Genomic DNA, 25,915 nt, shown 5'->3' on the forward strand with positions numbered 1-25,915 from the left:
GAATTTTGATAAACTGCGTCACCTGACGTAATACGTAGGCTAATCAAGATCGACGCAGCAAAACATTTTCGCCTCTGGTCTCAACACGTGAAGCGACCGTTACTCAACAGCCTGTTATTCAATAAACATCTCTGTTCCACTTTACGAATTCTTTACAGGTCTCGATTTCTCTACGATCAACGTTCGTTACAGGCGCATATTACACATTCGTATAACACACCTGTGTGTACCACCTATTAAAATTTCGTAACCGAATAATTCTCCGCCGCCTGACATAACGTCCATGCAACTTTGCTGGATTTTTATTACAGGTATTACAGTACTTGCGATAAAATTAATATCTGTGCAGTCTTGCAACGTTTGGTTGCAATTTTGTTCGCTGCAATCAAGAGCGTCCACCAAATCGCAGGTGGTTCGTAGAACGAGTTTAAAAAGTGGAAATTGAAGGTTTGTCTGAATTTTACGAAACGAAACCTGTTTTATTCCGGTATATCGAATGTCAAAAGTCCAGCATGCGGAAAGCATTCCATTTAAAGAAGCAAACGAGCATCATTCACCTCCTTTCTCAACGTTGACCTCAATGAAAAAGCCTCCACAACAGAGTTCTGGAATTCGAACGCGCGAACGGACGCAAATTAACTCGCATCCGTGAATAGCGACAAAATAGGCAGTCGAAGCTGCTGGCTATAATAAGCGCGTGAGAGAGCAGAAAGTTGACAATTAGAATGAAGCCACGCGCTTCTTCGTCCCGCATGAAAGTTCCCAGCCGTTACGAATATCACATACACGTTTGCGTTGAGTTAATTTTTTTTTTAAATCCGAACTTGACTTGTCATTATAATTTCAGACACTATCACTGAAATTTACTCAAAATATTTAAAAATTTTCGGAGTCGAAAACTACTCGTTCCAATCGAATAAATTCAACGAGTGCATCTTGTCAACCGAAAAGGTTACCACACGGTTCTTAAACGCTTTCATTGTTTATCGTACACAAAAAATACTCTTCTGGGTATACGATGAAAATGAGTTTCCTAGCCGTAACTAGAAAATTTTGTACATATTACATAATTTGATGTCGGTGTAAAAATGAATTTATGTTTAGGCGTTGGTGAACGGAAAAATTGAGCTTCAAATTATATTAACAAACAGATTTTCTGCAATAACAATAAAATGTAGTATTGGTACCTACAACAACACTAAATATTTATACCCTTCTACTAAATTTTTTTGTCCTTACAACAATATCTAAGCAGTTATTTTTCGTTACCTATAACTAATGAAATATTTCTCAGTAAATGTATGATGTCCGATGTATCCTACACAGGTGATTTCCTGTGACGGATTACCGTTAACTGCATCACCGTATGTGGGCGTATCAAGTTTGTGCAATAACATATCGTGAAGTGGGATGACTGCAGCTTTTTGAGCACTCCTTTTATTGGCTGCCAATTTTTTGCAGTGCTGTTATTCGCAAGAAACCTCGGTAAATTCGTCAATTATTAACGCAAATGACTATTTTTTCGTTTAAAAGAATAACAAAATCTTAAATTTCTGCGAATTCTGTAGAATTTTTAGTTTTTATTTCCTTAAAATTTTTCGTAAAATTTGACTTGTGAATATTAAAGAAATATACGGCGAATGCAAACAAGGTTCGCTCAATTCACACTCACTGTGCAATTAATTCCGCAATGTTTTAAAACCTTGGTGTATCATCGTCCAAGGATTGAATCAAATTTCAGGAAATTTCAAAGCGAGACGCTGCTAGCCGACGTGCTTGCACTCGTTTTAATACCACGTGCGGAATTGCCTGTAAAGATGTGATGTGTGGGAGTCAGGATGAGATTTTATAACGGCATTAACTGAAGTAATTCATTTGTTTCGCTGTAGATAATCATGGGAACGTGTTCCTGCGTATATTATACACATCTATTATACAAAATAAAAATATCACTCACGTCGCTTGCAAGAGAAGATATATCTATAATACGTATAACTATATAACCAGACAATGGAGAATGCATTTATTTCGCATTAGCTTGAACTAGATGCCGAGCGAAAAAAAAAAATGGTATTAACTAACACCCGGGAATCGGCCTAAAATTTTTTTAGACAGTCACAACGACTCGGAGCTTCCGACTTTCGCAACGTGCAACTTGCTCTCACTCGTTTCCGCGCTGCGGTTTGTCGCTTCGCTTAGACAAGCATTAGGCACGCCGATAAATTGCGGGCAAATTAAATCGGTTCTTACCACTTGTCCGGATTTCGTCTGCACAGTATCGTCCTCAGTAAAATATTTCTTATTATTCTCCGCAGCTCACTTGGTTTCATGAAGAGCTTCGGGGCGATCAATCAATTTGTTAAAACAGCCGAATCGGGATTCGATAGGGAGTGATTTTTACTAATCGGTGAGGATGTATTCCTCGTGATCAACAATACGCACGATTTCCAATAGTAGTTGACTCACACTGGCACATTTGACTATACATAGACTCGGGAGTTCGTTCGTCACTAAATCCAGCATCGACCGATCTTCGCAACAAGGACATCAACACTGCAACAATGAACCCATCGCACCGTGGTTCACAACTACGGGTCGGTCATTTCCGGTGTGCTTCGTGTTTATTCGGTAACTATTGTTTTATATGGTTTGATAAGTCGATATACATATATCACCGTCCTATGCCCCTCCCTTTCACTCTCTCTCTCTCTCTTTATTTCTCTCCTCTCTTCCCCCTTTTCCTAATAGCAACCTCTGAAGTCCCACAACGCATCCTAATTTCAAAAGCTATTCAACCGGGGTCGTTGCACGCATGGTTAAACTTTACGCACATCCGCTGTGCCTTTTTACGGATATCTGACCCCTCCGCAGGCTTTGACGAGTTACACTTTATTCGAGATCGATGCGTCCGCGACAAATCGCATTACGAATCATTCATAAGTTCCAAATCTCTCTGTACGATGTAACGTCTTAGTCTTACGATTAGAAAAGAGTGAGAAAAGGATAGCGGTCGCCTTATCCTAGCGCAAATCACCCAATCTATTAGTTAAATAACAAGAGTATAATTATTCTGTGTTATAAACAATTTTGCCAATTGTTTCAAAATCGAAGTTTTCGTTATGATGAAGAGATTCATCATCATCATTCATCGTCACTTATCGATAGTCTAAGAATATTTTTATTCTATTTATTATTTAATTGCAAAAAATATGTTCTAGGAGATACCTACTTCAGGTCGCGAGTAAACGAAAGAATAAAATGAATGTGACGTGAGCATCTAATTATTTGGAAAGCACGGTCATCCTGAAAGCGGAGAACCCGACTTGCATTCGAGTATGGCATATTGCGTTACTCGAGGCTCGCCGTTTCGCCGCTACTGTTTGAAATGAATCTTTCAACTCCCAAGCGTGGTTGTTATTTTTCTGTGAAGCCAAACCAAAGGATAAAATTTCTATTGAATTATCACAACCATTTTCGAAAAGATGTTCCTTTTTGAAGTCGTTATAATAACCGGTTTTCTCTGTAAGCAGTCTATCAGGATATTAAAAAAGAATTTCGCATACTTTTCGATGATCATTTGCAGCTACATAATGTAGAAATGAATTATTCAGCAACTTATGTGCTGCAATTGGTTAAACGATTTCAACATTTCTCTAAGGATTACAACCGCATGACGGCTTTCAAAAATTGTTTACACACTAAAGTATCGAGGTACTTCAAATATTGCTGGTATGTCAATGAGATTTGTCTAGGATTTCACTATTTCTCTGGCATTTCGCAAGCGGTGGTGGATTTAAAAGCCAGACATAACCGTGTCGAACAATTCTAAATATAGATATACAACCTGAATATTATTTCTTTCTAAAAAAAAAAAAAAAACAGCAAAAAATAAATTTAAGGCGAACATCAGATTACGAGTTATAATACCAAAGTAGGGACAAGGTGGAGAAAAGTTACCTCCTTATCAGATACGCCTTAACTGTTCACCAGCGATAATGTATTTTCAATGTCGCGAGCAACTCAGGCGTCATAAACATTTTAGCACAATTATAATACGCCTCTCAAATCGGGCAGGTTCCACCGCTGAATGTGTATATATGTATAACCATCGTATACGTAAGAGTTTAAGACTAGACATTGTGCAGGCCGCAGCGCAGTAGGCATAAGTAAATAACATGAAAATAAGTCACGTGTTTCATGTACGTAACAATTGCACTAGCCAATCGTCGAAACTGGCGGAAAGATACCTACAATTGAGCGTTCCTTCTAATGCAACGGACCTTGAAATACTTGCGCGATTACGTAATAAAACGATTAATCTGCTCGGTATTATACTGTTATACACATAACACAATTGTTTTTGGGCCGTGGTAGAATTACATTTTGTAATAGATACTTGATTGGCACGCTAGTTTGACTAGTGGAGAATAAGAAAATTGTCTTTGAAGCATTATTTTGCCGGTAATTCGTGATCATTTCAATCTAACTCGTCCTCATGACTAGCGGAAGAACAATAATTGTACCTTGGATCATACGCGGTGCAGTAATTACACTCATTCGTATACCTGAACGTTTAAATTGACATATTCGCGAGGTATCGTTGTGCTGTATCATTGCCATACTCTGGTGAAATTTGCGCACGTACGTACGTTTGTGACGCTTCTAATTTTAGCACTCGAGATGTTAATTGTTGCAAGATTTGCACTTGACTCGCATCGCGCACAGTCCTAAAAGCTCCAATTCCCCTTTATTAGCTGCCGTATCTTATACAGATTTACTGCGCGATGAATGTAGCCTTAATGCTCTCGTGAGTATTTTTAATACGTAGGCGTGGCACCGAGTTGTTTTTTACCTGTAGTTTGATGCTGAACCACCGTGGTTCTCCTTAATCTCAAAAGACAAACAGAGTTTCTTGATTGTACGCCACTCAAGAAAATTGACACGGGATAAAATCTTTCAGACAAATGAAATGTTCGAGTATATTTATATAAACCGAGAATTGTTACGAATCTAACTGCGCGTGATTACATTTTACGTTTTTCCCTCCGATGTCGCGATAAGATAAGTCTCGGTCTCTTCATGGACGCTGAAGTTGTTCTATCTTTTAGTCGCGCGCTATATGACATGGCTGGTTACATTGCCGGCTTAACATGTTCTCGATTACTATCTAAAATCATTGTTTATATATTAGGAATAGAAGTACCTGACACTTAAAAACACAACATTTCATTCTGTGCTTAAACTCTTAAACTATTCACTGACGATTTTGCCCAACGTTGTGCACCTAATTAATATGCGACAGCTTACGCCATTCTAAAAATCTTTGAAAGCGATCGGTCATGCGGATAAGTGGGTAACACGAGTCGCAAAAACAGAGAGCCATTTGCGATTCAGGTATGCTTTGAGATAGTAACTCGAATAGCTAAAGCCGTGGCATGCAGTCGTCAAGTTTTGCAATTAACAATTCAGACCTTTTCCATAGCACCTTATGAGAAACTTCGATCGTAAAAACTGCAGCCGCATCAAGCGTTCGTACAACATGTACTTGCATCCCGTTTGATGTCGCGATGGTTTTGGAACGAGTGAAATTGAGTGAAACGTAACCGGTACAGAAACTCTCGTTCAGTTCACGTGAGGAGAGAGGAGGTAAGAGAAGCGCAAACAGACGGTAAAAAAGACGAGCTGTAGCGAAAAGTAAAGGAGATCAGGGTTGGTCGGAGAGAAGGTGCCGGTCAATGGACGACCAAAATACTTATCCCGAGCATCAACCGGCGAGAAAAAGTCCCGGTAAAACAAAATGAAAGAGTCAAGAAACACTCCTCGAATGGCCGGAGGGTCGAAGGCCTATATTTCATCACGCACACCGCTCTTTAGCGTTCTCCAACTTTAAGACCCCCACCCCGTGAGATCTCTCTGTCATTAGAAAAAGCCAACTGGTTATTAGTCCGGAATTCTCGTTTGAATTAACCGACAGACTGGGAGTACTTTCGAAATGAACAAACATTCCTGTAAAATACCTTACAGATATTTCCGAAGCCAATCGTGAGCTGTGTAACACGTAGGTATGTGAAGAACTATTTCTCATCCCTTCGAAAAAAAGTCGGTAACTGCTGCCATTATACGATTTAAGGTCACCGGTAATTTCTTCGTTCATACAACGTAATTCAGAGCTAATTTGGGGATGAATCGATTATCTCATTAGGGTGAAATCAATGAGGCATATACGGTCCTACCGATCAATATACCACTTCAGATTCAATTTAGGTACTCTATATTTGACCGAAGGTCATTGTCAAGCACAACGGACTCGTTCGTCGTGTCAGAAAATGGACGGAAAATATTCTGGACGAGTTAGAAATTGTATATGCTGCAGTCTGTGTCAACATTTAACCAGCGAAACGAGAAGTTTGAAAATAGCTGCAGCTTGATTCAACCGTACGAATTATTTTAGACAATTTCCCGAAGCTGCATGAGGCTGATATCGAAATTATAAGGATCCTTGGCACTGTTTACGTACCAGCCGATTCGTCCTTTGCCATTCAATTAGCCATTGATTGATGTAATTGTTTTGCGGTATTGTAAACATTGACCTTCATGCTTATTGTTATCCCTTCTCCGGTACTCCGAGAACTTTTTGTCGAGGTATAATTACATAAATGTATTCCTGCTCGCTCGTTTGCAACTGACTGAAGAATTAATGAACGTAAAGAGACAGAGGCTGGCTTACGTTTGTCGAACGTCACTGCGATACACATCAGTTTTTCTCATAATTCATACAATCCTCACACGTGTATCACGTTTGCGTCCTGCTCGAGTTTTAACTCGGCTGACGGTTGACTTTATCATATCATTTCGCCAAATCTGATCTCAACAACTCACCCTCTTCGTAGACTGTTGATAACGATGAAGCAGAGACCGGAAACGAGGCCGGCAGCAACCACGCTCACTCCTGGTGATACTACGAAGATCATTTTTGATGTCCACTTGAAGAAGAAGTTGAAGAAGAAACTCGGTTATCTTCGCTTCTAAAAAGACATAACTACTCCGCACATTCCACGGATAATCACTGTTCTCAGTCCTTCCGTTCTGCTCTTCTCTTTCCGCCCTCTTTTGCCGCTGTTGTTGCTTTCTTGGTGTTTGTTTATTTTATAGAAATACAGTGGCCGAGATTCTCGATATCCACATTTGCTTGATTCTATTTGTCGGAATTATTCTCGCTGTCAACTTTTAACCGGTCTTTCCTTTACTCCGAGACTGTTCCAACCGGAGCTAACCAGCCACCTTCGAGCACTTTCCTTTCGCGACTGCCTCGAGGTGTGATGCCGATCTGGCGACGTGACATCTCTCAAGATATCTAATACGAAAACTTGAGATAAGCGATAACGCGAGATCTTCGCACAATCTTAAACCGACAAAGAGATACCATTGTTTCGTTCACATCAAATGATCCCTAGTAGCTCTTGCAAAAAGATCTATTCATATTCCATTCTATAAAAAAATTAAACTTCCACTCATGTGTAATCAATTTTTCTGGCGAGTTTTCTCCTCTTCGTAAAGTTCAAATCGATGCAGGTAGATTGACATTACACTTCTTTCACCGTTCGATTCTGTTTTCTTTTCTTTTCTTTTCTAAGTCCCGATTCGACATACTTAGGGTTGTATTATTATTCCTTGCTTGATACGATGATGAACTGCTCTAACTCGGTTACCTCACAGTTAGCTGTTATATGTACCGTTCATTATGCAACGTTCGTCGCTGTAATAATTATGTTACGTATTATACGTATCAATCGATCAAAGTCAATGATGTTTATGTACCAATAATTATTATTTCACAGTAAGTCTGCACTCCAAATTTCGTTTCTTTGAAAAAAGCGGATATCACAATAAAATTTTGGAGAATTTTTTTCTCTTCACATTTGTTATTGTCAATCGATTTTGTAACCACGTTTCCGATTTTTTTCTTTCGATGCTTAACAATGGGTTCGCACTTCACAGGATGTCCACGTTTTGTGTGGTGCAGAGACGATATTCTGAGAGACCAAACTCTTCGACATGCTGTCCTGAGATGCGAATGCCTCTGTACCGACTAACCAAAGAACGCAGCCGCCCAGCTTCGGCTCCAGCAACTGAGTTCGACATTCTTGAACCACGTGCTTCTCAAAGCGGGTTACGATACCGGTGCTGCGCTCCTGCAGGTAGGCGATCGCTTGGAATTTACGGATTTTCCTTTTTTACAATTGACGTACTTTTCCCCAAAGAAAACATTCCACTACCCATCAAGGTGTAATGTATTTGAATTACAAATCCTCCTTTTCAATTTTCATTTCAGATGACAATGCATTTCTCCAACATCTCCAACAGCAAAAATACATCGTCGGAAAATACAAATTGGAAAGTCTAAGTGGAATCGAGTCTTCGAATCAAGTTTGTGTAAACACGAGGCCGTCTCCTCGTTTAAATTTGTTGAAGAACAAACATAGAAATGCAGTTAGTCGACAAGTTGACAACGTCCCGTTTTCTTTGCATGCGTGGTATTTCATTCTCTGCACGTCACTAACAGCAAGTATGTTCAAGCTGTTAAGAAAGTCGTAAAAAGGCTTGGAAATAAACAACGATTCATTTATATCAGATAATTTGTCGATGGGATTTTTTTTCCTCTTCCTGTCCCTCGATTACACCAATGCTCTTATCTTATCGGTCAAAACTTTCGATATCATCTTAATAAGAGGGTAAATACATTGATTTCCGCAATACTCGTGTTACATTTGCATCGTAATACGTTGCACGATTTATTGAAAGGAACAAAAATCGTGCATCGCATAATTTATATGCTCATTTTTCCGATCAAATTTTTTTTAATCAACTTTCATTTTACTTTAGTGGTCATTAATCTTACCTAAACACTCCTATAGCAGCATTCTTGCCCAAAAAACAACAGACTGTACTCCTAATGCTCTTTGCATCACGATAAAAATACTTCAATAAATGTACACTAAATATATCATTGAATTCAACGCCGGTTATCACTTACGATAGCTTGACTCGTACGCGATCCAGAATAGTAGCATCTCGTCGAAGAACTTCAAGAATCAACTGGTACTCGTACGGTTCGATGCCTGAGCAAAAGTGAAACAGGGTGAACTTGAGTTTAGATTCCCGAGAATTTTCTACTCTACGAGAATACGAATATCGAATCGGTAAATCCCGTTAACCTGTCTCAGCGTTGCTCTGCATCGTTTCTTTCACAGGTCCATTGTGATTACCTCGTCCAGTTAAAAGGCAGCTATAAAATGCAGGCAAGAAAGTTTCACCCAACGATCGAGCCACAATGACCCCACAACGATGAACACTCTAGTGCGAACTCTGCAATTACTTGCAAACTAGTTGCCAACCCGGTAACGAACAAATTTACAAATGAACGTGCGATGACGATGATAACGATAATAGGAGGGGCCGTAATTATATTTGATCAGCATCTACGTCTTGCGATACATACCCGCACGTATTACCACGCCATTGGTACTATATTTTTCATATTTCCTTTACCCGGCATCCAACTTACCACCTGTCCAAACACCTCGTCGATCGCGTTCATAATTTACGGACTTTTTACACTTCTCGTCGACATTCGATCGATGCAAGAATTTACGTATATATTACCGTTAATTGCGTTGGGAATCAATGCGCGGCTGATTTTGCTTACCGGAAGGAAAAATGTTTCCATCCGATTTTCCGGCCAATTTTTATTTATACTGCATGAACTGGGAAGTCACGTCAGCACACTTCTAATTCAACATGAGTGTCTCTCGTAAAATCGGACCACGGCAAGTTTCCTCTCCACTTTCCATGGGGAATTGACCCTTTTCACATAAAGCCACTGCGACTTTTCCATATCGGAAGTGCGTCGGCATTCGAGAATACTGCGATGAAAGGTGAGAGTGTCGCTGTTTTCTCTCTGAACAAGTTTGGCGACTTGAATACCGGGCTTTTCTCTACAGGTGGGATGTTTCTGTTTTCAATGTGATACTTTTTTCCAACGGATCTCTGTATGTTTATCAGTATATGTCCGTTGCAATGAATGAGTTCCATTGCACTCTTCCAGAACTTTCATTCCAATGGAGAAGTGGAGGAGAAGATTTAGTTCAGGTATATGGACTCCTAGGTGATTGAATACTGCGACGATAACTTGATACTTTACAATCAGTTAAAACTGTCGGAGATAAAACCACCGATTAGTAGACAAGAACTATTTATGACGATTTTGATAATGGTAACTACGTTATTCTTTGCTCGAAATAGAGTCAATCGTTGTTTTCGAATGGTTCATTTTGTGAGGTAAATTTGTAGTTTGATAACGAATTGAATCGATGTCGAAAGGAATAGAGCAAAAGATGGATGAGATCACGTTATTGGCATAGTGGATTTCATTTTATCTTCGTTCGTAACGAGGTGAACTTTGTTTAGCCCCAGCTCACTGTACATGATCGATGAATTATCGTTTTCATCCGATGATGTAATAATTAATTTAAGAAAAACTTTCTCATCCGATCCACGGTACGTCAAAGAAACGTTTTGCCGATCGAGTACCTTCGGATCTTGATAACTTACCGATCGAGAGATTCAACGATCGTTTCAAGTGATAACCTGTATGCTATACCGTCGATCGAGGTAATTCTGTACTATGATTGGAGTGGTTTGAACCTATCAGTTGACAGCCGAGTGTACTCGCAAGTAGCATGAGTTGCCTGCGCTAGCAACGCCTACATAGTCTTTCAATATCACGCAATATCGAAATACTCCAGACACATACCAAACGCAGTGCGCGATTAGAAGTTACTGCGAAAACAGTAAATAAAAATTTACCTTGAGGAAGCGTCTAATCTATGAGAAACATGCATTCTTTTGTGCTTTTAAACATGGTTGAGTGATGTGAAAAAGTCATAATCGTACAATATCGTCTACGAGGCGGAAAATTGAATGTGAATATCATCATGATTTAGTAATAAATCGTATTTACCCGGGTGGAAGAATTGAGACCGTCCTTACTTAAGTTTTCGAATGCTTCTTCAGCAGCATAAAGTATCATTAGATTTCTTTGCCATAGACTATGAGTGTATAGGAAGAAGTATCCGATAGGAAGAAAACTGAGATCCTACTAGGTATTCAACTTAACGCAACGGAAACCCAAAGTTACTGTCAATTATGAGTAATCGGTTATTTTAACTCGAGCGCATCACAAACATCAGGATATCGCGTCACACGGATAGCAAAAAAAGATCTCTTGCTACGTAAGCACACGGATATTAGCAACAATATTTGTCCGCATTCGCGCCAACAAAATAGTCCCTCCGGTAAAACGTAGTGCTAACCGAGCTGAATATATGAAATTTTTGACGGTGCTAAAATTCTTATCTTCACATATATTTTAAAGATTATTTCTGATCGATAATGAGCGCCTGACTGTTGGCACCGTTAATCCTTTGCTAAAAGAACTTGCAATAGCAGGTTTATTTTCAGATGCTATATGCGACGTGAAGCGTTGTTAATTGCACGACACTTTCCAGCAGCAGGTCGACGAAAAATCCGAATCGATGATTCTATGATTCGTTGCAGGTTGACTAACGTCATAATGGAATTCATAATTATACATATATTACCCGGTTGGAAATGATCGTTCAGGGTGGCCACACACCTGGAAAATCTGGAAAACCTGGAAATGTCAGGGAACTTAAAAGGGGTCATGAAAAACCTGGAATTGTCAGGGGATTTTCAATTTGGTCATGAAAAGAAACTGAAGATGTCACTTTTCCACTATCAAGACTATATATTTACTGAAATTTATGAAATATCAATTTTAAATGCAGAGCTTCAGAGAAATACGAAATAATCAATAAATCGATTAATTTCCACCGATTCAATCAAGTTGTGTTCGATTATTTTTATGGACTCGATTAATCGATGCACCGATTATTTTTAGCGCAGTGGCCATCGCTCATACCTCCAGCCATGTCTGATCCGAAAACATGTTTACTACCTGTTGTCGTTTTACGCCGAATTTATAGTATTTTTATTTTCATACTCAACGATTTTAAGTCTAGAGAAACTTTGTCGCGATCTTTTAATAGAAATTTTTGTTTTCAATTTCGCATTTGAGAATAATTGCGTACCACAGCGATCAGCGATATCCCATCAAAAGCAACGACGTAGATCGCAATTGTTCACGGCATTGCGAAACCGTCAAATACATGCTAATTTATACTAAAAATTTGAAACATCTCTGACGTGATTTGAGCTTGCTTGCTAAATTATTAGTCAGTTTCTGTTTAAGGAAGCTGACAGAGTAGAAATTCAGAGGTCTAAATTGCTTGCATTTTTCACAAGCCTCTTTCCTGCTATTGGCAAGGTGTTTTTAATAATTCTAACTCCACAAACGGCCACGTTACATATCACACGTGGCTTATTATACAATTATTTGTTATTGAACCGGGAAATAAAATTGTAACAAACAAAACGAAAATAATTCGGTAGGTATATGAATTTTCATCAGTCCATAACGAAGTATTCATCCCATATCTGATTAAAAATTTTATCTACATAGTTACAATGACTTGTTACACGAATTTTATACGACTTCACCTGTTTCTTTTCTCTTCCTTAGTATCGGATTTTTAGTGGAGTATTTATAGGTACAAATGTCGACAGTTAAACTTAACTATATAAAACCAAAATTCTTTCCTGAACTTTTATACTCACATGGCAATTTTACAAATCACGACAACGCGATTCACTGTACGAATAATCTTTGAATCAAACAAAAAATGTTATCTATACTAGTCGTAAGTGTTTGGTACATCGAAACACTTGAGATTAATGATAAATTAAAGTCTTAAGATAAGTAAAATACTATTTGTAATGCTTCGAGATTCACATCTGGGCAAGTTCCCGGCAGACGTAATAAAGATTGGTCAGCTATCCAATCACCCATCTGACAATGAGACCTGCGTGTCATAATTTACTGGCCCCTTCTCGTCACTAATCCGATAGTCATTACAATAGCCGTGAAACTATTTAACCGATTGTTTCACGACTTGTAACACACAATGACATTGGGCATTACACTGAACACTATTAACTCAATAAACGTATCACACAAATTTCTCAAAACATTATCATGGCTCTTATCATGGCCACATCCTGGAAAAAAATCGTTCAACCTCAGGCTGGTGGGATAAGAAACATAAATGGGGCGAGCCTTGTACCCCGAAGGGCATAAAAATCAGTCAACTTCCGGTACAGTCGATCAGGACTTCATTGCCCGGCCTTTTGAACGCCTGGTCCCTCTATACTGGTCAAACATTTGCAATGTTGTTGAGGTTAAGTTTGTTGATAGAATCAATTATCAACACAAGATTATTAATAGCCTTACACGTAGGTGGGTACCCACTATTACGCTCCGCTGAAACGACAGTCTTACTATGAAAAGATCCTAACTATATTACGACAGTTTGTCAAAGTGTGACTATTATGAAAATCAATTTGCATCCTAGGTGTACGCATACAAAGTTCCAAACGTCGTTTGATTCATGTAGAAGAGTGAATTGAAGTGAAAAATTGACACTTTCAATAATACCGATCGCGGCAGATTAATCAAATTTTAAGCCTGCCCTGAAATCAGTGACTCGTTGGATGAAAAAAAAAGTGGCATGATATGAAGGATTAAGAGAAATCTGGATGAAATGGACATTTCTGTAATTTCTGGGATTTCGCCGTTCGCAGTCGCGATCTGTAATCTCGTCACCAGCGAGCTATGCAAAGTGGCTAAAGATAAAAAAAAAAAAAAAACGTTTTACCTGGGTCAGCCCTGTTCAATATATCCTATCCTAGACAACGTTTTCCCTACTTGTTCCAACTAAAGACTCTTGACGGATTGAAAACAGAATTGGTTGTCTCTATTCATTCCCTTCATATACGTACCCATCGTTTCTTGTTCGTACACACACAGTCTTCACAATGACACTTCAATCTGCAAAGTGGGGGCCAATGTCGATTGTCAGCAAATAAACACCTACTCATATCACAGATACTTACGATTGTGCATGCCTCATTCTCATTAATGGACACACACGCATACACACACGCATACACACACACACACACATGGCACGACGGTAAGAAACCGCGCGAGCACGCAAATGTTTCTCGCTCGAATCAAAGCCGGCAAGTGACGACACGTGACAACTTATATCGCCATAAGTTTTGCGCAGAAGCAATGAACCAGCCACGTTTCGACGCGCGGCTGTTCTAGACTTTCGATTCAACTTTAGTTTCAGTTGATGCCCATCGTCCAACGGGCTCGGGTCTTGCTTTGCATTGGGTAAAGGAGAGGAAATAACAATAAATAAAAAACGATCAAACAAGTATAACTGTAACGGGGGAAAAAACACGACAGGAGTAAGGAAAAGCTGCAGCCAATGAGTGGGACGCAGTATTATATTTGAAACAAGACAATCCCACGTTACATTGGTGCATCTCCACTCAAGTTCAAGTGCAGAGCCATCGTTGAATCGAGCATTGTCTTTTTTTTTCTTGTCTTTAATAAATAAGATTATTTCGGTCATTTTCGGTCATACCGAAGAGCTTCCCGTCTGAGCAAAGAGCCAATGGATCAGATCTTGTAATCGTATATTCAGATACACGTAATACACGTCGACGAATAGTTAACGAGTCAACAAGGATACGAACGAGTAGACTACTTGTTAGAATGCAGAGATAATTCTTGGTTATCGTTCGATAATTAACACCTCGGATTGCCGCTTCAACGAGACCCTTCGGAAGTTACTCGCCGCAATCTCATTCTGCACGATACCTTGGAATCCGCGAGGTTCAATCACTCGGAGAGATTACATTACGAACAGGAATCCACAAAACGAATTGATCTTTTCCCAATAATTTAAATATTTGATAATCCAATGTTACAAGTATCGAGCTACGTAGTGCTGGAGAAATTTGACTGTCAGGAATTGACTGTACAGACATTTCAGTCAACGAAATCCATGTGGACATATCTATAAGCGGAATTGGAATCACTCAAAGGAATACGTTTGACGAAAATATTATCAGAACATTGAGTACTTTCGAACCATTCCTACAGCCGAATAGAGTTGCCCTCAAGTGTTTACATACTAATAAGAATCGATTAGAGTTATAAAAATGATGATGTGCAACTGATAGATTTTAATTGATAAAACTTCAATCCGCTACGAGAATCGAATCACCTTCTACTTGGAACTACAAATACTTGTGTATCAGGGATTGATCAAAGTTGAGAAAATTTACCAAAGAATCCTCATCTTATATCGCAGTGACAAGTTACAACGACGAACAACAATTTCCCGACAAGGAGCTTCTTGCGTTTCTGAAGCAGAAGATAGAGCTAGCCGTAAGTATGATGCATCGATCAATTGTGTTACGAAGTTGTGTCGCTCGTCTGTTTTGATCGATTCACGGTGAATTAGTCCATCAAGAAGCAATAAATCTAATGCATTACTGATCATTGTTGGCGGTATCGTAGTATAGCATCATAGCGTTAATGGTCTGGTCAACTAGGTTCCGACGTATGGCATCGAGATTGATAAGATTTGGTAGATTTTGGACATCCGAGTACTCGACTATCGAGCGTTAGAAAAATTGGTTCAAGCTCAGGCTCATCATCAATCTTAATATTCCAAACGCCTCATGTTATTGTAACCGCATACTTTTTTTACACCAAGCAATGAAGCGATATCAAATTGATTGAAGAAAATTCCATTGAACACTTATCTCAGCTGTGGTCATTCGCCACAATTTGTCAATAATACGGCTACTATCTACAGCTATGCGCATTCTCTTGCCTATAACGAAAAATTGATGAGACTATAGTTTTACACAAACTGTATTTCAGCACTATTATACAGCCACCTTAGTGTTTTTGGTTTATATTCACCTGTTCTGACTGTCACTCAAATTTTCCACAATGTGAATCACTCAGTTACTCACCTACGATGATCAACGTTAAGAGATAAATTAGACGTGGTAAACAATTTACGCACTTTCGCGTCCTTGAGATTTTTCAATCAGATGTATATTCACCTGTAAGATAAATGATGACTTTTAACCATTCATTGAAACTCATACTTACGCACATTCTTAACGGTCTAGCAGATACGTTTATACAGTAGTTTATTAGCTGTTTGCAAGAACTATTTTACTTTTCTTACGTAAAGAACTTTTCTGACGTAAGCCTTCAATGCTCACCTCACTTTAACTGCGACGGTAGTTTCAAAGTAATCAGGAAACCTGTTATAAATGAATAATTGACATGAGTGTGAACTAGCTTGAAATCGCCAGAAATAAAATTGTGCTATCCATTAGGTCGTCGTAATTTAATATCGAACTTTGGCTCGTCGCTGAGCGTGATCATAATGAGTACGACTATGAAAAATACATATAATGAAATAACAGTCTAATAATAGAAAATCTGAACAGTCATGTCGATAAACTGTGCCAATATAGAATCAAATGGCAGGTATTCATAGTCAGTTCTTATTGTCCAAAGACGGTCTCAAGACAGCTCTGAACTCGACTTCATCAGTGATGAGCTTCCTTAACACGGTCGTGGGAATAATACAACTGCAGACAATGAATACCACGTTGTTACTTAGATGTTAAATATACGCCTCCCATTCGAGTAACATATTATTTCAATTATATTTCCGGCCATATATTGCGGCATAATTTATTTCTTGACATAACATGACATCACGAAGGGCAGATAATTGCTGCTACCTGTATACTGAAGCACGATCGCCGGATTGATATGCGTTGAAGAAGGTGCGGACAAACTTGTAATAATAAAAAAGAAGAACAATCACGGCTTGTCAGACTTTCATAAAATTATTACTCATCTCTAAAACAGTGCATATTATTCTGGTAGCTACAGAAAATCAATTATAATTATCTGCCACGTTATCTGGAGCTATCTATCGTAAATTTCGTCTTGGTCAATTCATGGAACAGTGAATATCTGGGAACAAACAAACGATGTGAAGATACGGTCTAATTGGCATGTTTCAGCCCTCTTGTAAAATAACGATGTCTGTATCTTTACGTATGCAAGTGCCCAAGGCGGTGTTTCAGGAAACGCATAGAGACTCGGGTAGCAGTGGATACGAACTCACGAATGCAGACGACAGCTTTGTGAATCTAAGTTAAATGAACACTTGAAATAAATAACGAAGGACTAGTTGCATATGAAATTTTCTCAACTTTCCAGAAGCCGATACTGGAAACTGATGAAACGAATGTTACAATGACCCTTTGCATTTTATTTTAACACTTAAAAGAAAGAGAGAGAGAGCGAGAGAAGCGAAATTTGTCAATTGATAACGGCAAGGCATTGGCACGAGATATTTTATACTGGGTAGAAGGCTTACAACTTGGAATCTTGACCTTTTCTTTGCCGAGTAATTCTCGGAATTAAATTGAAACCGGTTCCTTAGGAGTTACTGATCGTGAGTTTACCGCTGCCGGAAACTGGACCAACAATCGTGTACACCCAGCACTTCTGGGTTTTCTTTCGGCACTTCAGACTCCGACATGTCGAAAACTAGCGTCGACTACTTCAAATCGGCGGAAAGTGGTGTGCAGCTGACAGAGGTGAGAGCAAAATACTTTATATCATCAAATTTTTGTAACCATGCAAAAAAAAACATTTATATTCATAGTCACCCTGGTTTTAAGCGATTCTCCAAACCTTCACCTACAAGTCTAGCCATACGATATATCGTCAATACATATATCGAATATGTAGAGAATGAAGTTTGCGAAAAAATTGTAGGAATTTAAAGTAACTCGAGGAAGAAAATTATCGATGAAAATTCAACGCAGAATCCAGTACTGTGTAAAATGAGGGCAAGGAAGTCTTTTTTTCTATTTAATTTTTAATTTCTTTGTTTTTTTTTTTCTCTTCGCACAAGGGCGTCATTAGGAACCCGCAGAAGTACACCGCACTTGGACTGCTCGGCGTAAATACATTTTCCGTTTTAATTACATCTGGATTTAAAGCTTTCTTCGTATTTGCTGCTTTTTTTTTCAAGTATCATACGAAAATATGTTCTCACTAACTTTTACTCCATCTTGTAAAAGCAGAGCGAATAATTGTGTCCACTTGAAATAATCAAGACTGGATTCATGGAAATCGGGTTTATTGTAAGCTAATAATACTAACACACGCGTCACTGCTTTTTTGTATTATTTAATGGCAGCTGGAAAAATTAATACAAAGAAATGCGATAACCACCATAATTGTGCGAACCTTACCAGTTGACAGTAATGATCAAGGAATAAAAAGCGTGGTATGTGAAAGATCCGCATTACAGTTGCAATTTACGTTCCGCTAGACTCGGGAAAATCAATTGATTCACAAGCTACGTCATAGCACCTATAAAGTATCCACCGGCAAAGATGTTGCAACAAGTTTGTAGCCATGATGTTGTTAGTTACACCAAGTTTCACGTCCTTTTTCGTTTAGAAAGAAAATCAAACGAGGATAGATAAGCCCTAATGAACGAGGAAAATAATGCCGCGGTTATGGAACGAAATCTACGCTGGTAGATAAAGTAGAAAAACTGGGGGAAGGGGGGGAGGGGGTATGTCACGAGACTGCTTTCGCGAACAACGGTTGTAAGCTTTCGAGTATTTTCCCTGAAGTTTTTCCGCAATAATTGAAGCTTTTGCATAAAGCCCTCGGGATAATAGAATATTTACGATATTCATGGCGTATATAGCGGAAAGATGCGTTGACAGATGGAGCCATTGCTTGTAATGATTTTAACTCGCTGATTTTGATTGAAAAACTTTAGCCCCCCGAAACGAAGTTGTACAAAAAACGATGGGCGATTCTGGGGATCTTCGTTTTCTACAGCGCCAGCAATGCCATGCAGTGGATCCAGTACAGTATAATCGCAAACATCGTGATGAAATATTACAACGTGACAGACAACGCCGTGAACTGGACCAGTTTGATTTACATGGTGCTCTACATCCCATTCATATTTCCCGCCAGTTACCTCTTGGATAAATTGGTGAGTCTACAGGCTTTATTGTCGAATCGTTGTTGGTCTAGAGATTATCGTTGTTAAGTGGATTCTTTGCTGTAATCATCCGCCAGATATAAAATGCAAACAAACCAATTAAGAATCTCACTGATAAGTCGTGAGGGCGCAGCTCGGTTGCCGGCTTTATGATTTTCCTCATTAAGAACGAGGAGGGTTTTATTACAGAGATTCTGTACCAATAGTTTCTACGTACACGAGAAATACCGACGGTGAGAAAATGGGTTGGTTCAACGTTTCGACTGTGTAACGATCTAGCATGGAAATACCCTGTTGAATCACACATGACACTTATCTTGACACAAATGACAAAAATTTTTCACTCATTTGTAATCTTATCGGGATATAATTTTTGTTCAGGTCAGGTTATAATGTTGATGTGATGTACACTTTATAGTCTAACGTCAAAGAAAATACTGGAAGTCTAATTGATTCACGTAAAAGCTCGGAGAATCGAATCTTCTCAAACATGCTTATTTCGTTCGATTTCGTTCTGTTTTTATAGAGCCACATGCGTGGAGTTTATCATTGTAAAAGTAATTGAAATGCATCGTTTACCACGCGTGTAATGTACTGTTACTAATTCTGGAGAAAAAATTAGCCATTTCAAAACAGGATAATCGGTGAAATTCCATTGAGTGTAACAAATATACAGACCCGAATTTTATCTAGAAGTAAAGTTGTACTGAAATTGTTCGCATACTCATCGTCAGTAACAACTACTGATCGGTTATACAAGCCTATTTATATCGTCTTGAATTAGCTCTGAGCGTGCGTTAATCAATTGCTGGTTCTAATACTGTGAAATGTTGCAGCATTGAGATAAAGTTGTTTGCGAATACTTTATTTTACTGCAAAATGCTGAGGAATAAAACTTGTACTCCCGTTAATGCAGCTTTGAGTCGCAAAAGTTTAACTAACATTCAGGCTCGTCGCGTTATATTCAGATATGTACAGGTCGTTTTTTACAAAAGTTAGAGAATTATTAGCTTGATGAAACAAGCGTGATAAGCTGGAATTTATATCTTGAAGATGCTCGAAAAAATTCGACGAAATCATATAAATCGGTTCCACATGAAAACTTGATTTAAAATCAATCATGATCGATAAATATTAATTAGCAAACGTTTCACGCCGGCACAATAATTCGTTCCATCATAAAAAGAACTCGCTGTTATTTATTGTTCCAAGATATCGTCCACAGCCTTGGCAATTCTGAGTAATATAATTTTAAACCGGATATACCTGTATAATAGATAAACGCGATCGTCATTCTGTGTGCTATGTTGAATTATTATACCACCGATTAAAGTAGGGACTTGATAACCGTAGCAAACTGCTAAATGTGCTTAAAATTGCCATGGCTTCAGTCAAGAGCAACCGTACAACTGATCGACACAAAGCTTAGAACGCTGTTATTGATGAAATGTTGCGGTTCGTTCCAACATGATTAAGTTCCAGCATTAAAAATGGCCAAATATTCTATTCAAATGTAGCGATACGTTTCGCCAGGTAAAAGTCTAAATATCTCTAGTCATTCCGCATGGTCTAAACATACACCCGTCAGAACTGTACTTGCAAAAAAAAGGTAGCTTTTCAAATTGCTTGTAGAAACTGTTCACAACTTGACCACAAAAACTATATAATTCATAGTCTGCTAAAGCCGATGAGATTTCGCCGCTATTCCGAGGGTCATAAAATTTAACCCTCTTTATTCGAATCAAGCGATGACCCAAAATAATCTGCTATTTTGCACAATCCACGCGTTACACATTCCAGGGCCTACGTGTAGCCGTGATCATCGGTGCTATTGGCACTGCAACTGGTGCATGGATAAAAGTATTCAGCGTTTCCCCGGAGAGATTCCTGGTGACTTTCTTGGGTCACTCAGTCGTCGCGCTGAGTCAAGTGTTCGTCTTATCGGTGCCTTCTCGCCTTGCAGCCGTCTGGTTTGACCCCGACCAAGTGAGCAGCGCTTGCAGCATCGGCGTCTTCGGCAACCAGGTGAGTCGATTGTCCGAGTGTGAATAACGAAATTGGCAAATTTCCCAATCCCCCGGCTTTCTGGAATTAAGTATAAAAATTATTGCTCCTCCTTGACACGCGGACCTTTGCGTCTCCTTGGGTTACTTTTTCCTCGCGTTTCTTCTCTGATCTTCATCCGAAGGGTGGTCGTAGTGATCACACACGATAGATCCCATGCGCCTGTGCGCACAGCATTCGAGGTTCGTCCAGCCCACGCTGACCGCTTGACCACCGAGTTTATAGCCGGACAACGTTTAAGTTATTAGCCATCGTCGGACGTGCAGCTAGAATCATAAACGATGCAATGTAATTATATGGGAAAATCTGTGAGCTTGGGGACCCACGGAATCTACATGCTTATCACGAGGGGTCCGCCGCCCCATGCGCACTACCGTTTATACGTTTATCCATGAGGATGAAGGTGGGTTACGTTATACACCCATGTACAATAGCCTGCATTTGAGGGAATATACAGGACTATAAGCGATCGCATGCGCTGCGAACTTAAACGACCCGGTGCATGGTATATTAAAATTGCCTCTAATGTAAGCCGCATTCGATTATTTCATTGAAATTTATCGTTACCCTCGCATAATATTTGCACACACCGTCACATCTATCCCGAGTAGTTCCGCGATCATGCACTGATAAAGGCCTGGTGTAAATTGACCGATCCTAAATAGCTATAATATATGTACGTAGAGCCGACAATCGAAATAATCTACTGTTTTGTCGCTAAGATAAATGTTTTCGAATCTGTATATCTATTGGATCATAGCCAAGTTTTCTTTCGGGGTATTAGGAAATTGAATTTTTCGCGGACCGCGCGGTGTCTATAAGCTTGATTATTTTTCATCGATCCGGTAGATGTTCCCAGGGCTGACTGGCGCAGCTGTTATAATTTAATAGCTGACCAAAAGCGTCGTACCCTGGGGGTCAGATAAAATCTCAGGAAACATTCAAACTATATTCTGCTACTAATCTGCACAGAACTAACAGACCACCTAATCGAGGGAACCGCGGTTTCATCCGTGGGAATATTCCACTCGAAATATTGCTCTTCGAACGAACACCACGAGGTTAAACTTTATCAAGAGGGTTTCGACGGTTCGGAGAACTTTTCTGCCTCAGTTCTCGTCTGCTGCCCTATTTCGCCATGTAACCTCTATTACGTCGTACTAAATTCTGATAAATTTATCCGCCAAAAAAATCTCGAGGGATAAATACTGTAATATGTGTACGTTATGTCACGATTATTCTCTGATAAGCTCCGGATTAGAATGATCTCTAAACTGTTACGGTGAGTGGAATGATTAGCCACGTGGCTTGCCGGCGTCTTGTGAACATCCGAGTAGCCTAGAAACGTGGAAGGACTTTGAACGAAGCTCGCGGTTTTGGACATTATACAAAAAATCGGCTTGAAGCATCTGCTTGTGAATACCGCGTTAAGTAATCACTTAGCATTATATGATATTCTTGATACGTGTACACGACGTTGAAGCGTGTATTCGCATTCGCCAAAATAAGCGTGTGCGTGACCGGTGTCGTCGGAAATTTACAGAATGAGGGAGATCAAGGTCCGTTGGGATAATCGGGATTGGAGGGATACTCGTGGAGAGAGAAGGCTTCAAACCTAAAACCGATTGTCGATATAACTCGACCTTTTCACGGGTAATTGCATACGCTGTTCGGTGATTTGGACGTTGTGCTTAGGCAACGATTCGACTGAAATAACACGTTAATCCCGGTGGTTAGCTTTGACGAAAATTGCAATCTCTTCCTCCTAATTTTATTATGACGAACTTTTGCTCCGCCAGAGCTTGACGCAATCGTAATTTACACAGTAGTAAAAACAACGGACGATAAACAAGATCAGTATAATCAGCGCTGAACAAACCAATTACGCCTTTGCGGACTCATATACCCGTATATCACGCTGACAATTGAGCCCAGTGTGGTATAGAGACTGAAGTACTTCATGCAAGGGTCGTTTAAGTAGGATATGAGTAGGTACAGCGGCGATTTTATTGCGCAACAGATGTGTACTTACCCGTGGAACATAATGATCAGAAATGGTCTTTCGTTGGTTGCTTTTATTCTTACTAATTTATATTCTACTATTATGATAATGCGAGGACAGTTTTTTTTGCGTTGATACTTCGGCCTTTCTATCCACGGGCAAGTGTATATTGACAGACAAATTTTAAAAACCCGCAGCACGCCGGAGGGGAAAAAATAGACTGTGTCAACCATTTGTCAGCCATCGTGTCCAGGAAGAGTCAATTATCCTTGATATTGGGTTGTTTGGTTTGTTACAACGACGAATTGTCGCAACAATTTGCATAACCAATTTCTGAGGACAATTTAACAATTAATAATTATCTTTTTATTCGAGATAAAACATCCTCCTTTTTACTTATCGTTAAAGTATAAGTACCTGATTCGTAAGCCACCATAATCCACCATTCGTCTGTAATCGTCGTGTAATATAAGACAGGGTACCGCTAGATCAAATCCGGACGACGCACATCGTCCATTTCCTGTGTAGTTGAACCTGAAACAAAATGCTATACAAATATATTAATAAAAATATCGAATATTCAAAATGTAGAATCAAAAATAATTTCACCTTGGCCTGTTAGCTTGGCGTAGCCGTGGGCTTCCTATTTCCGCCGATGTTGGTCAAAAACAGCGATGACATGACGGTCGTCGGATATGGTCTACAAACTATGTTCTACATCGTAGCTGCGATAACATCAATCATCCTGGTCCTTATCCTGCTGTGTAAGTGAAAAATCAATTTTTTCTTTGTACAATAATCGAACGCTGCTCGTTTCTGAGCATCGCTTGGTTCCGTAATGTTTAATCTTAGGCACTTTTTTTAACAATCCCGAACTCACGATATTACGCGAAGTGCTTGAGACGTAAGTTTCACGATAAATAAAAATGTCTTTTCTCCAACAGTCTTCAAGGCCGAACCACCCTTACCACCCAGCTCCGCCCAAGCTGTTCAGAGGGAAGCTGAGAATTCTGAAAACTTCCTATTTTCTGTGAAAACTCTGTTGCTCAACAAAGGATACCTCCTGCTCCTTCTCAGTTACGCGATAAACGTCGGCATTTTTTACGCCCTGAGCACTCTTCTGAGTCAAATAATACTTGAATATTATGAAGTAAGTGATCAAACGACTAATAGAACCGACTTCGTAACAGCTAAAACACCACGCAACGTTCAGAACTTCACGTATACGTACTGTTCTAGATTTCAATAGATCAAATTTTTTTTCATTTCAGGAAAGTGAAACAGACGCGGGCAGAATTGGTCTCGTTATCGTTCTTGCCGGCATGTTAGGATCAGTTTTGTGCGGCATAGTCCTGGACAAAACGCACAGATTCAAGTGAGTGTATTAATCGTTCGGTCTGTCCGTCTTGTCATTAAATCCCCCTACGTATCCAATAATTACAAGCCCTGTTAATGGTTACAGAGAAACGACGCTTTGTGTGTACATATTTTCATTCCTGGGAATGGTGCTCTTCACATTCACATTGGATTCTCACATATACGTTGTGTATCTCACTTCGGCCAGCTTGGGGTAAGATAAAATTGCTACAAGTTATATAGCAAAATATAATTTTGAGTACGGAAGAAGTTGAATCATATTTTAATTTATTATTTAAAATCATTTCAGATTCTTCATGACAGGCTACCTGCCAGTAGGTTTCGAGTTTGCGACAGAATTAACCTACCCGGAACCGGAAGGTACGTCGGCGGGACTTTTGAACGCTGCGACTCAAGTTCTCGGGATCGTATTCACGTTGGTTTACTCCCACCTTTTCAAAATCTGGGGTGTATTTTGGGCAAACATAGGTCTGTGCGTTATGTTAGGCTTCGGATGTCTCATGACCACTCTTATACCGAATGATCTTAGGAGGCAGAAGGCCAAACTCTGAATACAAGCTCCTTTTCGTCGTTCGTTTGAACGACGAAGGAGTGAAAACTTGACGAGATGCATAGGGCCCAAGTTATATAACTCCGTTGAAGAAGTTCGGAGCTCGATTGACCTAAGGAACTTGTGATTTCGATGACATAATGATTGATAGTAGCTTTGAGCGTAGTCCAGAGAAGCTGTGGAAATATAAAACGACCAATGAAATCCGAGAATTGTTAGTCGGTATTATAAAAATATAGCACAGAATAAATTAGTATAACCAGATTACAGATATTACAGATATTACAGAGAGCATAAATTATATTTTAAATATGAAATATATAGGTATTAGTCAATGTATAGAGTTATCAACGTCGTTAGTCATTACGCTATGTAATGTGCATCTCCTTTTGCACGGTGAAAAGTATTATTTATCTTTTCCTCCAGCCAAACTAAATTTTTAGTCATTACTTATAACTGCCCGTGATATACATATACGTAGTACGAATATAAACTCTCGGTATTATTTTTACTTCGGTAAGTTCGTTGCTTTAGATTAGTATACGCACTTTTTCTTTCTTTCCGTTTCTCGTCTTCCTCGTTTAACGATGTCTCGTTATTATATCTACTAGGTGATACTTTGACGTACAAATTCCATAGATTTCTTGTTGACGGAACCGCGGAGAAAAGTAATGATTTCTACAAATTCTAAGAAAATATTTTTTACGGGTGAAAATGTATTTAACCAAACTGTCAGGTATAATATTCCGACTTTACCCCATGAACGTATGATTTTTATTCAAAACTTCA

General features: G+C 39.2%; 2 protein-coding genes and 1 long non-coding RNA gene across 7 annotated transcripts in view; 2 read left to right on the forward strand and 1 right to left on the reverse strand.

Annotated features, from left to right (window-relative positions):
• Nucleotides 1-9,306, reverse strand: part of LOC124416427 — a 41,860-nt gene extending 32,554 nt beyond the window's left edge. For 2 of the 4 annotated variants that reach the window (XM_046897492.1, XM_046897490.1), the window contains exons 1-2: nt 9,216-9,306; nt 9,035-9,119 (exon numbers count right to left, since the gene is read on the reverse strand). In XM_046897492.1, the coding sequence (XP_046753448.1) occupies nt 9,035-9,119; nt 9,216-9,237 (107 nt within the window). In that variant the 5' untranslated portion in view covers nt 9,238-9,306. Of the gene's footprint in view, nt 1-6,879; nt 7,405-9,034; nt 9,120-9,215 lie in introns of those variants that run through there. The other 2 variants (XM_046897488.1, XM_046897491.1) reach the window with 2 other exon arrangements.
• On the forward strand, nt 2,366-8,449 carry LOC124416467. Its single transcript, XR_006930770.1, has 3 exons — nt 2,366-2,628; nt 7,999-8,198; nt 8,333-8,449. It is a non-coding gene; the product is annotated as an uncharacterized LOC124416467 (long non-coding RNA).
• A 5,565-nt stretch (nt 9,307-14,871) lies between the features above and the next one.
• LOC124416438 (uncharacterized MFS-type transporter C09D4.1) lies at nt 14,872-25,408 on the forward strand. 2 transcript variants are annotated; one of them, XM_046897532.1, is made up of 10 exons: nt 14,872-15,442; nt 17,541-17,697; nt 18,018-18,065; nt 18,903-19,124; nt 20,934-21,158; nt 23,822-23,963; nt 24,144-24,349; nt 24,471-24,574; nt 24,662-24,769; nt 24,866-25,408. In XM_046897532.1, the coding sequence occupies exons 2-10, from the start codon at nt 17,638-17,640 to the stop codon at nt 25,125-25,127; spliced, it is 1,377 nt and encodes a 458-aa protein (XP_046753488.1). In that variant the 5' UTR covers nt 14,872-15,442; nt 17,541-17,637; the 3' UTR covers nt 25,128-25,408. The 2 variants fall into 2 exon arrangements, with proteins under 2 accessions (XP_046753488.1, XP_046753489.1); XM_046897533.1 differs by lacking the exons at nt 14,872-15,442; nt 18,018-18,065 and having other exon boundaries at nt 17,510-17,697; nt 24,866-25,407.
• Nucleotides 25,409-25,915: the final 507 nt, after the last annotated feature.

The sequence above is a fragment of the Diprion similis genome, chromosome 2, assembly GCF_021155765.1.
Source record: "Diprion similis isolate iyDipSimi1 chromosome 2, iyDipSimi1.1, whole genome shotgun sequence".
NCBI lineage: Eukaryota > Metazoa > Arthropoda > Insecta > Hymenoptera > Diprionidae > Diprion > Diprion similis.